Source organism: Terrapene carolina, unplaced genomic scaffold (genome assembly GCF_002925995.2).
Source record: "Terrapene carolina triunguis isolate 2854851 unplaced genomic scaffold, T_m_triunguis-2.0 Scaffold235, whole genome shotgun sequence".
Taxonomy (NCBI): domain Eukaryota; kingdom Metazoa; phylum Chordata; order Testudines; family Emydidae; genus Terrapene; species Terrapene triunguis.
In genome coordinates this window covers 1916451-1932475 of record NW_020664586.1, presented here as the reverse complement: position 1 = coordinate 1932475, position 16025 = coordinate 1916451, and the positions used below count along the sequence as shown (strand labels likewise).

Here is a 16025-nt window from a genome sequence, read left to right as displayed (position 1 = left end):
TAGCACATTTTATCTCTGAAGCAGACGACTTCTCAAAAATTGTAGACCAGTGTTACGCACAGCCAGACACCAGGGCAGTTAGAAGAGCACAGCAGGGCGCGCTGTGCATCAGAGAAGCTTTGAAAACCAGTTTCATGACTGGTCAGGCTACGGTGGGAGAGTTCTGTTTGTTTCTCCTTGATGATAACCTGCCCCCTTGGTTCACTCTACTTCCCTGTAAGCCAACCGACCTCCCCACTTTGATCACTGCAATAAAGTCATTGTTGTTTCAAAATCATGCACTCTTTATTAATTTGTCACACAAATAGGGGGATAACTGCCAAGGTAGCCCAGGAGGGGTGGGAGAGGAGGGGAGGACAAGGCCACACTGCACTTCAAAACTTATTGAATGCCAGCCTTCTGTTGCTTGGACAGTCCTCTGGGGTGGAATGGTAGGGTGCCTGGAGCCCCTCCCCCCCACCCCTGCCACGTTCTTGGGCATCTGGATGAGGAGGCTATGGAACTTGGGGAGGAGGGTGGGCGGTTACACAGGGGCTGCACCGGCGGTCTATGCTTCTGCTGCCTTTCCTGCAGCTCAACCATATGCCGGAGCATATCAGTTTGATCCTCCAGTAGCCTCAGCATTGCATCCTGCCTCCTCTCATCACACTGCCGCCACCTCTCCTCTTTCTCCCACCACCTTTTCTCTTGCTCATCCCTCCTGTCCTCGTGTTGATTTTCTGCTTTCCTGGACTCTGCCATTGTTTGCCTCCACGCATTCTGCTGAGCTCTTTCAGTGCGGGAGGACTGCATGAGCTCAGAGAACATTTCATCGCGAGTGCGTTTTTTTTCGCCTTCTTATCTGTGCTAGCCTCTGGGACGGAGATGATAGGGGAAGCGTTGAAACATTTGCAGCTGCGGGAGGAAGAAAAGGGAGAGTATTCTTTAAAAAGACACATTTTAGAGAACATTGAGTAGACTCTTTCACGGTGAACCAAGCTGTTAACATTACATAGCACATGTACTTTCGATACAAGGTTGCATTTTGCCTCTTATATTGAGGGCCTGCCGGTTTTTGGAGGGGCTGCGGTTTTCGGGTTAACGTACAGCACAAACCCAACTAAACCCCCCCCACACACACCCAATTCTCTGGGATGATTGCTTCACCCCTCCCCCCACCGCGTGGCTAACAGTGGGGATTATTTCTGTTCAGCCACAGGCAAACAGCCCAGCAGGAACGGCCACATCTGAATGTCCCCTTAATAAAATTCCCCTATTTCAACCAGGTGACCATGAATGATATCACTCTCCTGAGGATAACACAGAGATAAAGAACGGATGTTGCTTGAATGCATTCCAGTAGCTGTACTGGCCGCGAATGCATCCCAAGTCTTCAGGGCAAATTAATCATGCTTGCTTTTAATGTATTATATTTACAAAAGGTACACTCACCAGAGGTGCCTTCTCTGCCTTCAAGGTCTGGGAGCCTGCCTTGAGAGGGTTGGGAGGCTATTGGCTCCAGGGTGATAAACAGTTCCTGGCTGTCGGGGAGAACGGTTTCTCCGCTTGCCTGCTGTGCGCTACCCTCCTCCTCCTCATCTTCCTCGTTCCCCAAATCCTCATCCCTGTTGCGTGAGACTCCCCCCTTGCAGGAGTCCATGAACAGGGGTGGGGTAGTGGTGGGGGCACAACCCTAGAATTGCAGGCAACTCATCATAGAAGCGGCATGTCTGGGGGGGTCTGACCCGGAGCAGCCGTTTGCCTCTTTGGTTTTTTGGTAGGCTTGCCTGAGCACCTTAGTTTCACGTGGCACTGCTGTGGGTCCCTGTTATAGCCTCTGTCCTTCATACCCTTGGAGATTTTTTCAAATATTTTGGCATTTCATCTTTTGGAACGGAGTTCTGATAGCATGGATTTGTCTCCCCAAACAGCGATCAGATCCAGTACCTCCCGTTTGGTCCATGCTGGAGCTCTTTTGCGATTCTGGGACTCCATGGTCACCTCTGCCGATCAGCTTGCCACGCTGGCCAAACAGGAAATGAAATTCAAAAATTCACGGGGCTTTTCCTGTCTACCTGGCCAGTGCATCTGAGTTGAGAGTGCTGTCCAGAGTGGTCACAACGGAGCACTCTGGGATAGCTCCCGGAGGTCAATACCATCGAATTGTGTCCACACTACCCCAAATTCGACCTGGCGATGTCGATTTCAGCACTAATCCCCTTGTCGCGGAGGAGTACAGAAATCGATTTTAAGAGCCCTTTATGTCGACAAAAATGGCTTCGTCATGTGGATGGGTGCAGGGTTAAATCGATCTAACGCTGCTAAATTTGACCTAAACTCATAGTATAGACTAGGGCTTGGTCTCTAACTTAACAAATAGCTTGAACTAAACCAAAGGGAAACTATATGAGACGTTTCACCCCATAATGCTTTATAGAAATATGCTTATGAGTGTAAATATGACATAACTGGAATATATTTTATGCTAGATATGACATGTAACATATCTCTGCAAAAGTTATGATCTACTGAATATATTCATCCTATTTGTATGCATGTATCACTTTTGTATTCAAAGTTATGAATATTGGCTGTGTACTTGTTTGATTTTAAGTAGCCTCAGTGAAGCATTTGGTCAGCTTCTTGAGAAAAAACTATTCTCAGTAAGTGCCCAATCAAGAAACACTTAAGCTGACAATGAACTTTGAAAGACGCCAATCCACATCTGAGCTTTCCTGGGAACGTGGCATCGGCCTGTAAAGTGCTGAGTCATGCATGGACATGTGACTTGCCCATGTGACTCCAAAACTCCATCTTGGAGCTGGATTCTGCATAGGAGAGGAGAGGGGTTTCCACCCACAAGAGGGAGACTATATATGCCCCTGGGAAAACCCCTCCATTTGGTCTTCAGCTGGCTCAAGAGATAGCCTCTCCACCCCAAAGGATACCTGAAAGAAAATGGAACAAAGGACAGTAACTGCAGGGGTGCGAGTGACTGCTGGACCCAGACTAGAAGGAGGCTAGTCTGTAAAAGAGGCTTATTGGAACATCTCTGAGGTTGAGATTTACCTGTATTTAGTTTTTTTTACTGTATTAGGCTTAGACTTGTGTGTTTTATTTTATTTTGCTTGGTAATTCACTTTGTTCTGTCTGTTATTACTTGGAACCACTTAAATCCTACTTTTTGTATTTAATAAAATCATTTTTTACTTATTAATTAACCCAGAGTAAGTATTAATACCTGGGGGGTGGGGGGGGCACACTGCTGTGCATAACTCTCTATCAGTGTTATAGAGGCCGAACAATTTAGAGTTTACCCTGTATAAGCTTTATACAGGGTAAAATGGATTTATTTGGGATTTGGAACCCATTGGGTGCTGGATATCTGAGTGCTGGAGACTGGAGCACTTCTTAAGCTGTTTTCAGGTAAGCCTGCAGCTTGTGGGGGATGTGGTTTAGACTTGGATCTGTGTTTGCAGCAGGCAAGCGTGTCTGGCTCGAACAAGGCAAGGTACTGAGGTCCCAAGCTGGCAGGGAAAACAGGTTCAGAGGTAGTCCCAGCACATCAGGTGCCAGTCCCAAAGGGGTTTCTGTGATTCAACCCGTCACACTATATACAGTAATATTTGCAAGAGGCAAAAGAGTTTGAACGAACAAAAAGCAACGGCTCTAGCTGGAGCAGCACCAATTCCATGCACCGTCACTGGCGGCAAGAAGGAACCGAGGGTGGCGGGGGCCAGCAGCGCGGCATACACGCGCCACTCCAAGGGGCACCAGAGCCAGTCCCCTAGGGATACTGGTGAGAGAAAAACTTCTGGCAGCGGTGCATGTGGCGAGCACACACACCTAAGTTGAATGGATGTGAGCAATCACTCAAAGAATAACAGCGTGCTAGACCAATCAGAGGAAGGCAACCTCATGGCAGACTAGGCCACTGGCAGGAGGGACACAAGTATAACCACAGTTATTAGCCCTGTATTGGTGTGCGTGGACACAAACAATGTCAGAGCCCTCCAACACCTGGGGCTGGTTACACACTGTGATGTGGGCAGGGCTGGCAGTGGAAGGCTAAGCAGCCCTTCTCAGCCTGACACCAAGGACAGGAACGGGCAGCTCACAGCCATTGGACGTGCCCGAGACCAGGAACTTATAAGACTCAGGGGTGTTGGACATGTAGGCTGTCAGTAATTCGGGGCAGGGACTGTCGTTTGGTCTGTGTTTGTACAGTGCCCTGGCACAGTGGGGTCCTGGCCCAGAGCTGGCTCCTAGGTGGTATGATACAAATAAGTAATAATAATATATGGTTAACAAGACTATCCAGTTAGAACAGTTACTGCTAACCAATGATTCCTGGAAGGGAGATAACCTCATGCTTCAGGGCTTGAGCTAATCTCCAACAGGGGTTCAGATGAGACTCATACCAGCTGTGGCGTTTCTCACACCTTCCTCAAGCGTCTGGTGCTGGCCCACAGAGGCAGGACGCTGGGCTCAACGGATCTTGGCTCTGCTCCACTCTGGCAAGTCCTGTGTTTCTAAGAGGAAAGGAAACTTGCTGCAGGAGTGTGACTCTGCGTCTGCAGAGCTGGCGAAAAATCACGTGTGCAACATTCTGGAAGCATCACTGAGACCGAGGAAGCCCATCTCTGCCACTCTAGTCCTGCCCCAGTCACCCAAAGGGCAGCATGAGCCCCAGGAGAGATGAGGAGTCATCAGCTGGAGAAGTCTTGGGAAGGTTCTAAAGTGAGGTTTGTTTTTAAAGCAGAGACTTTGGGGGAGGAGATAAGGAAACAGCACTGACAAATTTTCCATTTTATTTAAAAAAAAATTCTAGCAGCAAAACCAGTAACAATTTGAAAATGAAGAGAGACACTGTGACACAGAAAGAGAGAGAGAGTTGGATTTTGTGGGATTCCACTTCATTCACTCAAGTTCCTTATAGCGGGCAAACATAACTCTCCTGACAGCGTCCCGGTACGTTTCATTGGACTGCCTTTTGCTGGGCTTCCCTTGGGTTACTAAGCCAGCTCCCTTCTTCTGACCTTCTGCCTGAAAACAATACAGACAGCTTGTTTTAGCAATTTTTTGTGTTCTCCTCATCAGGACAGGCTGCCAGGGAGATTGCTTTGGCTTTATTTGACAGCTGTGCTAATGACCTGGAAAAGGGGTTACATGGTGCACTAACATGCCAAGAGGATATTGGGAGGAGTTGCTGATGCTGCCGTGGACAAAGAAAGCGAGACAGCAAACAATCTAGGAAGACAGACTCCAAAGCATGGGCAGTCAATGGGGAGGGAGCAATCCAGGAAACAGCGATGCTCAGAGCACCAGGATGGGTGGAAGAGGACAAGAGCCAGTGGCAGCATATTATACAGCCAGTAATGGAGGCAATCAGAACCAATTTGATTTGAGGAGGACACTGAGCAAAGAAAAGAGGCTGAATCTCAGATCCCACAAGCAACAATCTTTCTCATTAACCTGTCTGAACATCACAACTCTCAGTTGCTCTCCCGTCACATGGGATTCCCACAGGCTCTCCTAGCTTGCTCTGAATTCTGACCTTGTGAACGATCAGTGTAATAGAGCCAGTGATTGTATTATGCAATACTGCCTGCCTAGAGTGTCCCAACTAGAGCAACACACAGCGTGGGAGTTGTGTTTACTTTTAAATGCTAGTTATTTGGATGCCGAGGGTTTGATCAATTCAACCAACGGATCCAAGTCTCCAGAGGCTGAATGAAGCACAAGGCCCTGTATTAACACAAAATGGGAGGAGAGGACCTTACATCTTTGTGGCTTCTCCTTGAGAGCTTGACAGGATTGTCATGAGCTGAGGAATCTTGTTTGCAGGTCAGCCTCCCAGGGCTAATCTGAGCTGGCTTTTCTACAGTGCCCATCCCATCAGCTGCAGGGGTCTCCCGGTCAGGGCAGAGTGAGCACCTGAGGACATTTTCTGACCATGTTTGAACCGGAGAGGGAATGGTGTGTTTGCTGCCTGGGATAATGAGCGTTCAAGCACACACTTACATTCCGAGCCTCAGATGATCTGCTTTGAATTATACACTGGATCGGAACATGCAAAATTCACACTGCGTGCTATGTTGTGGAGTTAAATACATCCTCCATTCAGGGTACAGAAACAATACCATGCGACATATGTAACCAACACTACACATATTTCACATATAACAGCCAGCTAGTCACATGCTAGTCTCATAAGGCAAAACATTTAAATGAAATCTCCACATTATTTCAAACAAATGCAATTTGAGACTGCTTGAACTGCAAGGGGTAAAATGCAATGACTACATTGTTCATTATGGCAAACTCCCTCCACTGTACTTGTCAAGCAGCACTGGCACATGCGATTGGGCTCAATGCAGGTGAACCGGTGTGAAATTTCAGGGCCTGTGCTATACAGGAGGTCAGACCAAAGGATGTAATGGTTTCATCTGTCTTTGAACTGTACAAATCTGTGAATAGGGGCTATTTCCCTCTTCCAGAAGCTGTGCACGGTTCTGATCTCACCAGGCGGATCCCCTACCCCCCACATTTCTTTCAGATGGGCATGGGAAATACTACCAAATTCAGGATTGTACTATCTGATTTTGAAGGGAAAGGAAGGCGTTTCACCTCTACTGGCGACATCATGTCCTGCTGCTGGCGTCCCAGTCCTGAGCCTTCCTTCCAGCCCATAGCCTGCAACATGCGGCTTCCTTTGTTACTATCGATTCTTGCTTTACTCGCAGGATTATGGTCACTGCAAAAGAAAACAACTATAGGTATCCATACACATCGCTTTATTCTATTTTCCAACGTGGTACCAGGGATTTTCAACACAAAATTGATTGCACCTTGGATAACATCAAGGGCTTTTTGCAAAGAAGCTCCCATATTGCGTGCATGAAACATGCTGTTTAAGGCTTGTTTTGGGTTCACTATGGTGCATTATGCATGCATAATTCAGGCACATTTTGGAAAACGTAGCTCCTGAAGTTCAGCTTCAAGGTGACTTGCAGGGGAGTGGGAGGGGAAATGGGTGTGTATCCTTAACAATATATTCTTTAAGATACTCAAAGAAGGCCTGAAAAGTTTTATGTACACACGCATGTATGTACAGGGTTTGGGTTTTATATATAAACTTTGGAAATACCAGGAATGGGAAGTCCCTCCTGTCTTGCTGGAGCTTTCCTTTTGAACACCGAGCTGGGAGGAATTGGGATCACACTCTCAGATTTGAGCTGAAGGGGTAAAGGTGTCCAATTTTTAACACGGGGGGCTTTTCTTTCAACTGTTCTCACTGATCGTTAGCAAAAAACAAACAGCTTTCAACAGTCTGAACAACAAACACTTCCCCTTTCAGTCAGGTTCCATTTTTTAGGTATCTATGCTATCACACACACAGTAAGTTCTCCAGTCATCTAATCTCTTCCAGGAAAAATGGAGAAAACAAAGACCTGACTTTCTGATCCACAAAACACACAGGGAAAAGCCTCCTTCCAAACCTTCATATATCAGAAAGAAACAAGGAGCACAAACCCATTTCTCCTCTTTGCAGGTCACTTTTAAGCCAGCCTAGAAAACCTAAGGCTTTAATTCTGCCTAGGATGCCTTGGCACCTGCAGACAAACCATGGCGCTGTGCCCCAGGCACAGGCAGTGCTCTCTTTGTTCAGCTACTCTGACAGAGAAGGAAAAATGCCAAGTGTGTCTGTCTTAGCTGGAGCAGATGAAAACATGGCCCTGCTCCTCCTCCTCCTGCAGCCTGTTCTGCTCCCTTCTCTCTCTGTGGTTCCAAACTACAGACAGGAGAACAAGGCGAGAACCAGTTGGAATGACACCCCCGAGGAGCCTGGGCAGGGACACTCACCTGCCCCAGATACCTGGCTCTCAACTTCCTAGGAACAGGGTAGCCAGGCTCCTCCCTTCGCCAGCAAGGATCTGGTCCCAGCTTTAAATCCCCCCCTCCTCTGCCAGCACATGTTGCTCATTTCAAAGGGCCCCACTGTACATTTGGCATCGAGGCCACTGAAAGATCAGAGAATTCATGAAAGGCTAAAACTCCATGTTGCTTTACACAGAGAATGCAGCCAGCTGTCCAACCCTTCACCCCCTCCTCCATCTGCCCTGCTGGCCTCATCTCCTCCAGCTACACACAATGTGCCAGTCTGGCGCACCCAGCCGCTGACAGCACCAGCAGCTCTGAGGAGTCCTGGATGCCCTGAAGCAGCTGTTACCTCTCAGAATCCCAGGCCTCCTTCAGTCGTTTTCTCTCTGGTGAGTCCAGGCGCTGGAATCTCTCTCTCCGGTCATTTCCTTTGTCTTTAATCTTCCCCTTTACAGTGGGCAGAAGGGTTAGCATTAGTAGAGAAGCTATGACTGAGTCACTGCCCTGCCTGCAGCTCCATGGGGTGCAGCAGTCTAGGTAATTGATGTGCTCTCCATCACTGTAAGACCCAATTGCCTCCAAGTATTTGTAAAGACACAAAAGAGTCATCTCCTCTGCCTCCTTCCCTTCCAGCCTGCGGGGAGGAGCCTGGTTAGTGAGCAGGGCGGTATGTTTGGGGAGCGAGGGAGACTGCAGAACACAGCTTTTCCTCAATAAGTCATTGCCCTTCGCTCTGAGGGCAGTCAGGCCCCAGCGCCGCTTTTGTGGCAGTGAGTTCCACAGTCTTGGTCCGGTCCTGTGGAAATTCAGTTTCCCACACTCACAAACATCCCTCTGTCGGGGAGGGAGAAAGGCTCTCACGTAGCTGGGACCAACCCCAGGGAAGATTTTGTATATTAGACGAGAGAACAGGCACAAAGGGGGAACTGGGAGACACTCACCAGTGGGTTAGAGCAGCACACTGCATGTGGCCCAACAAAGCAAATAGATGGGACTGTCCCTCTGGGATTCCAGGGAGCAGCTGGAACTGTCTGATACTCTATGCCAGCAGCTGAAGAGCCGCTTTCTTGGCCTACTGACTGACTGCTGGATACATAGGAGGCTTTTATAGCCCTGTGTTTGGCACCATTCCACGGGGCCTCCATCACCGTGTCACAACATTGCTCCCAACAAGTCCAGCATCCAGCCCACTTGGGATCAGACCAGTGCTTATGCTGTAGCTGACACTGGGTGGGGAAGGAGGAATATGGACATCAGCCACCCCTCCAGCATTGCAGACACCAAACTCCTGCTGCTCCCCATGCTCTGCAGGGTGGGTGCCGGCCCCTGCTTCACAGACTGGAATGCTCCAGCTCACATGAGCACAGGGGCAGCCCACAGGGAGCCCTGCAAGGCACAGAGTGCTGGTGAAACAAGAACCACTTACATCCAGGTGGGCTGATGAAAATCAAAGCAATTGAAATCACTGATTTCAAGCCTTGATGTAACCCGTCAATTTTAATCATGTTTTGCATCTGTACTTCAGTTATTGCCCTAAAGAGAGGCTGATTCTCATTGGTTGGAAACCACTAAAACATGTTGATTTGCAGGTAAACAGCTTTTCCACTAAATGTGGTGCTACTTTTCACTAACCAGGAAGATACCCAATATTTACATGCCTTTATTTAAGCCACTTGACAGCTGCGCTAATTTTGCATACAAGTCAGGGTACCTTGAACATCCCACACAAGCATAACACCAGCTCCAGTTGGAACCTCCTCCTTTTGCAAGGACAGCACCACACCAAGATCATACCCAGTGCCATGTGAGAGGAAGAGCAGACTCAGGCTGTCATCTGGCTGACATACTCATCTCTAAGGTCATACTTTTGCACCAAGGGCCACAGCATAAGACTCCCTAGACTGCACGTGGTTCGCAGGCTGAACTCTACAACGTGTGCATGGTGGGGGCAAGCGAACACTAGGGGTTGGCTGTGGGCTAGCGCAGGATCCTGCTTCGGTAGGGTGACAGATGTACCATGCTGAGTTAAAGCCTCCCCACCCCCACTCGCACACACCTCTCGCTCTCTCCTCTCCAGATATGCCAGCTCTTGCTCGGATCGTTTGATCTTCCTGTGGATCTCTAGGTTTTGCTGGAAGGAGGAAAGCAGAAGTCTCTGTCAGTGGAGAAAGCAAACAGCTGGAATCATGGATTGAGTCTAGATGAATTGATCTTTGATTTTGTGCCCAAAAAAACTTAACCTTTGACCTCCTGCCTGACCTGCGTGCGTTAGGCCATAACCGCCGATGCCGCCCAGCATTGCTGCTTTCGCAACTCATTTAATACCCATGGGCTGGCGCCTGCCCTTGGACAGTCAGAAGTCCTTCCTTTCTCTTCCCAGCCAAGCTGTAGAGCACGGAATCACCGTCACTGCTTCGTAGCCTTTTGTGTTCCGGAGAGCATGTGAATTTGGTACTCACTGAAGTGAGCTGGCTGAAGCTGTGCAGAACACAGGCAGGTACTGTCCTCACTTCTGTCTCTGCAACTCTGCCTGCATCCCTCTCCATGCCCTCCCTCCCCCCCCCGAAATGTCGCTGTGTGTAGAAAATAGTGTCTACAGATTCAGGTAGTAAGTGCTAGTTTGTACGCAGCACTCTCAGAAGTACCCAGCCAGGAATCCACATCACCCAACAGCTGATTCCCTTCATCCACCCCATCAGAGAACTAGCAGGTAGCACATCCCAGGACAGGCATGCTCAGCCTTATCCCTTTAGCACCCTTCCTTGCCGAGGCAGGTTAACCAATAGCCATCCTACAGCACAGATGACTTTCTATAGCTCATCTCCACACTACGTCCCAGGTGTAAAGGCACACGGCTCTCCCCAGAAACCCGTGGGGGAGAATGCTCCTGTTTAACTTCCCCCTTCCCAGTACAGAACCTGGCTTGGGGAGGTTGTTTATGCCTGCTGGGTTCTGCAGCCCGTAATACCACACTTTAGCTAGTTACAGAGCATCCATACACGTTGTCCACACACAAAGGCTCTGAACAGAGAGGCTTCGCGGGCTACTGAGCCAGGATCTGATCAGTTCCACCCACACAACTCCTTCCCCTTCCCTCATAAATCACAGGCTAAGTCAATTGCAGCCCCGAAGAGTGGGACCAGCTGGGGCCCCCATAGGCCCTCCATTACCTTGTGCAAGTTGGAGAGTTGCTGATGCTTGATCAGCACTTCCTTATTGGGGAACTGCCTCCTGCACAGTAAACAGGCCAGCTTATTCCAGTCAGTTAGCTTGTCCTCATCACTGTCAGCCTTCCTGGGCTGCTCCTCCCGCTGCGCAGATGGATGGGGAGGCTGTGGCCGCTGCAACTGCACCTCCTCTTCCTCCTCCTCCTCGTTGTCGCTGTCTCCTCCGTACTCACCTAGGAGCCCTATCAGAGGGTTCACCACCTTGGGCTGCAGACAGAGCAGCAGAGGATAATGCCACTTTGCAACCCCAAGTCTGTTCCGCCCTGCCAGGTCCTCATGTAATATCCCCCGCCTCAGTCCCAGCCTGACGGAGAAGTGGGTGGCATTTCAGCAGCATGGGCACCACATGGAAGGAAGCTAGCAGCTAAGTAGTCAAATGTCCCCTGTATTCCCAAGATGGGGTGCCTGGCCATTAGCCACCCAGCCATGTATTTAAACACGGGGATTGCCTCTCCAAGTCAGGAGGGACTGGGCATGGGGTGTGCAGCAGGATGTCTCTTTCCTGTATGCCAGTTGCAGTGTCACTCTCCCTGGATTTCCCAAGACCTTAAAAAGGGTGAGATTACTGCGTGTTACCTACAGACCTCTCTGGTCCACGAATCTTGTGCAAAACAAGTTCTGAGTTAAAAAACAAAACAAAAAAACCCTCTGCAGTTCTCTGAACGTTCCCTTCTCTGGCTGATGAGCACCAGAAGCAAGAGTACCCCAAAGCCAGGGTGTAAATCAAGGGGGAGATGAGGAGATGCCAGGTGCAGAGACAGCGGCCTCCAACCCCACTCTATCAGAAGTCTGCATAAAGTTAAACAAACAGCATTGGGAGCAGGGGCTAAGGCTTTGGGGTCTAGGTGCAAATGGAGGGACCCCCAGCTGCATTCCTCTGCACTCCATACCCTGCAGCAATGGGGTTTGTGCTAGGAAAGCCAACAGAGGATCAGGTCAAGGTTCTGTCTAGTTTAATTTTTCTCCACTAACAAGCCAAACGGCAACACATGCTACAGAGCGTCTTACCGGAGCTGAGCTCTCTTCCTTCTTCACTGTGGGAGGCAATGGTTTTTTAAAGACGTCTTCCACAGGGGGCTTCTCCTCTAAAAATTCATTCTGAAACATCCAAGATCGGGAGTTAAACCTGCAGTGCCCTGGACAGCAAAGTGAGAGTGCCCAAAGAGCGGCTGGGAACTCACTTAGCGAGCATCCCTGACAGACAGTCAGTAGAAGGACGGAAGGGTTTAATGTTGCAGACACACCTTCTCTGGGCTCAGCAGAGGCTGTGTGTCCCCTAGAGGTAATGTCCTTGCAGTCTGGTGCAGCAGCAGCAGTTCTCCATGAACCCCCTCCCTCCCCACCAGTTTGTTGAGCACTTTCTGCTGGACCAGTCCATTGCAATACTGACAGCAGCTGCCAGGGAGGCTGCGTGTCCCTGCTACAGGCAGGCTGGGATCTGGGGGCATGACAAGAGTAGGATTACCCATTCAGACACCTCTAGTCCCAGAGGACTATGCAACCTCCTGTACTGAACTCGAAGTGAGGGAAGATGCTGAGTCGCCCACCGTGCTCGTCAGCAACAGAGCTGCGTAATCTGCCTTCAGAGTGTTCCCTGTTCAGGGAGCAGCTCTCCCCCACAGGTGCACTACAGCACAGTAAGGACAGGACAGGAGAAGAGGCGAGCGGTTTCTGGCTGCACTCATGTCAAAACCCCCATGCCCATCAATCCCCCTCTTGCTGGCATTTTGTTACAGTAGCTCCCGGAGACCGCAGTCAGGATCAAACCCCGTGTGCTCAGTGCTGTGCCAAACACGGCCTGCCTACGTACGTTTCCCTGAGGTGGATCACAGCTGTCAGCTGGTTCCATACCGCAGCTCCCCTCTGGGCACAGAGGTTATTAACTGTTGGTATTGCAATAGCACTTGGGGGCCCCAGTCCAGACTCAGGGCCCCACTGTGCTAGGTGCTATATAGAACAGTAAAAAAGGATGTCTGCCCCAAACAGCTTACGATCTAAGCTCTGCCTGAAGCAGCTGAAGCGTTGGTCCCCTCCTCCCTCCAGCCCATGACTGTTGCCTGGCTCTCCTGTCCATGTATGGTTTGGGGGTATGGGTTGATTGCTCAGGGCATGCGATTGGGCGGGAGGTGAAGATGCATTTGCTGGCATGTTGTCTTTATGTACCATGGGGATTTTGGTGGCAGTTCTGTTACGATGCCCAGGTGCCTTCGGCATTAGGGGCCTACGAGTTACAAAAGATTCCTAGACTCCAGAGCCTGCAGGGACCATTGTGCTCATCTAGTCTGACCTCCTGGAGAACACAGGCCAGAGAACACCCCACAATCCTTCCTGGAGCAGAGCTTTTAGAGAAACAGCCAGTCTTGAGTTAACAATGGTCAGGGATGGAGAATCCATGACAGCTCTGGGTAAACTGTCCCAATGGTGAATGACTCTCCCGTTAAACACATACGCCTTATTTCCAGTCTGAATTTGTCTAGCTTCGACTTCCCACCCTATGGCTGCCATCTAGCCATAAAGAACGGGAAGGTGGTCATGACTCCCAGGTGGAGAACCCACACTCCGCAGTGACTCTTCTGCTCTTTCACTGCCCCTGCTCTCCCTCCTAGACCTTCAGGACAGCTCCTCTCAGCTCCTTCTTCACAGCTCAGCTGCCGGGCCTTAGACACTGGACCATTCTGATCACAGAGACGATTTACCTTCGCTGAAGTACTTCTGCCTCTCTCCTTTCTGTCCCTGCCGGATAGCTCCTTCCTTTCACTTATCCTTTCATGGCTCCCATGCCTCCTTCCCCGGCCGTTTGTAGGGGCCGATGCTGCTTCTCGGCCCACTGTGACTTGTTTCTGAAATGGAGTGTGTGCAAGAGAGTTAGCGAAGAGCAAACGCCTGGGTCCCAGTATTAGACTGATGATATGGAGACAGCAAAGGAAAGAGATTGCAAGGGCAAAGGGACTGAAGGAAACAGTGGAAGAATGAGACAGTGGGAATGGCACTGTGAACTTGGCTGGGAGGGAGGAGGAGGAGTCTATGGCACAGTAACCCTGGGCACAGCCACAGGACGCTGATGGCTACCGTCCATGGGGAAACAGCCCCCCATGGGGTTGGGAAGACCTGCTCTGGATACCGCTTTCCCAGCAGGGCTGTAGCTAGCACTCTAGGCTCTATGGACACAACAATGGCTCAGCCGTACAGCCAGAAGACGGAGCGAGTGAGAAGACCAGAGATAAAGCTTGGTTTTCACCATCACATAATGGTGGCAGTCATGTGCTTTCAGTCTCCGGTGAGGTCCAGCAAGGGCACTCTGCCTGTGGCATGTCTGCTGAACAAAGCAGGAACACAGACCTCTGAGGTGGGACTCTAGGGGACAGGGAAGAGCGTAGGGTGGAGCAATGCACCCTTTAGAGCAGTGATACTCCAACTGAGGCTCAGGAGCCCGCAAGTGGCTCTTTAACATGTCTCCTGCAACTCTTTGCAGCACATGATATTAAAACACTGTGTGATTTCATTATTAAGCAATCTAAGTTATTAACCAATCTGAATGCTTTTACTATGTTATTAGCCAATTGTAGTTAATAAAATAATACTTGGTCAGTCATTTTGCTGCAAGAATTAGGTAGATCGGATTAAAAACTAAATATTTCCCCCATCATACTGTTTAAGTATGACTATATAATACTATAGTAAATGAAACAATGAATTCACATGACTGTGGCCCTTTTGGGTAATGTCAATTACTAATTTGGCTCCTGAACACCTGAGGTCTGAGTATCACTGCTTTAGTGAGTTAACTGAACCAACGTGAATCCAATCAGTTCCAAATCTCTCCTCCCACTAAGTCAGTCCTGTAGATTCTATTGGGAAGGCAGAGCTTCTTGAACTTTCAGGGCCACTAAGCAGGGGACAGGACCTGGAAATAAAGCCCAATCTGTATTCCCATATCCCAGACCTCCTTCAACTGCACCATCCGACTCCAAAGGGGAAAGTGGCACCAACGCTGTGAAATGTGCTCCTTAGAGGAGAGTTCACACAACCTGCTATAAAACCAGCTAGGTGTATATTCCCCTGCCCACCCACTCACCTGTGTCTTGGGGTCATAGTATAACCCAGCTATAGGGTCATAGTAGTTCCCAGTCTCAGGATCATAGATGAAAGTGGACACATCTGATGGAGCTGAATGGGAAGAGAGAAGAGCCAACATCAGATTCGCTCTAGGAGAAACTTTTACTAAAATACAGGTGTGCGCAAATATTGAGCTGGGGGAAAGACGACCAGCCCTGGAGATGGAAGCCCTCTCTTAACAGAGCACATACAGTGCAAGCTTCCCCACACTGCTCTGCCAATATCTTTCACTCCTCTAAGGCTGAGAAGATAAATTTGTTTTCATGACCCATCCAGCCCCGACTTTGGTGGTGCCAGTTAATGCAATGCAGGCATTTTCCCACTGGCACCTGGACTGAGACCACCAGCTGATTTCATTTAAAGGGACACAGCCAAGTTGAAATCAGTTTCAAAATAATGACTTAAAAGTGGTTTGATAACCTGCCTCTGCCCCTACTTGACAAGGTGTGTGCCTCTACAATAAAAGCTGCTCAGAAACAGGAGGGGAAACACTGATCCTACAGGGCGCCCATGAAACGGGCTGCACACAAAGTGCTGTCAAAGGCCTCAGGCAGGCACATCAAGGCATATGAAGAATGTTTTTTCTCTCTAATCACCATCAGTTTACAGTGATCTGAGATGTTACAAGTAAGGACAGTCAATGCCACACAAGTGCAATTTTTTACATGCTATTTATACAACCCTCCCATACAATTCCTGTAACTAAGAGAGATCAGGGGAAAATATTTCTCTATTTTTTACACTGGTTGATTGACTGTGTACAATCAGTTGGTTTCCCCTGTTTGTGTGGGTCTTTTACACACAGCAAGGGGGAGAGAA

The 16025-nt window shown here is 49.3% G+C and overlaps 1 protein-coding gene across 1 annotated transcript in view; it reads right to left on the bottom strand.

Annotated features, from left to right (window-relative positions):
• Positions 1-4775: 4775 nt before the first annotated feature.
• The window catches only part of RBM6 (RNA binding motif protein 6), a 127165-nt gene continuing 115915 nt past the window's right edge, over positions 4776-16025 (bottom strand). Inside the window, exons 15-22 of the mRNA XM_024193696.1 lie at positions 15166-15257; positions 13787-13930; positions 12099-12188; positions 11034-11297; positions 9920-9994; positions 8213-8310; positions 6610-6736; positions 4776-5025 (exon numbers count right to left, since the gene is read on the bottom strand). Of these exons, the coding sequence (XP_024049464.1) occupies positions 4900-5025; positions 6610-6736; positions 8213-8310; positions 9920-9994; positions 11034-11297; positions 12099-12188; positions 13787-13930; positions 15166-15257 (1016 nt within the window). The 3' untranslated portion in view covers positions 4776-4899. The remainder of the gene's footprint in view (positions 5026-6609; positions 6737-8212; positions 8311-9919; positions 9995-11033; positions 11298-12098; positions 12189-13786; positions 13931-15165; positions 15258-16025) is intronic.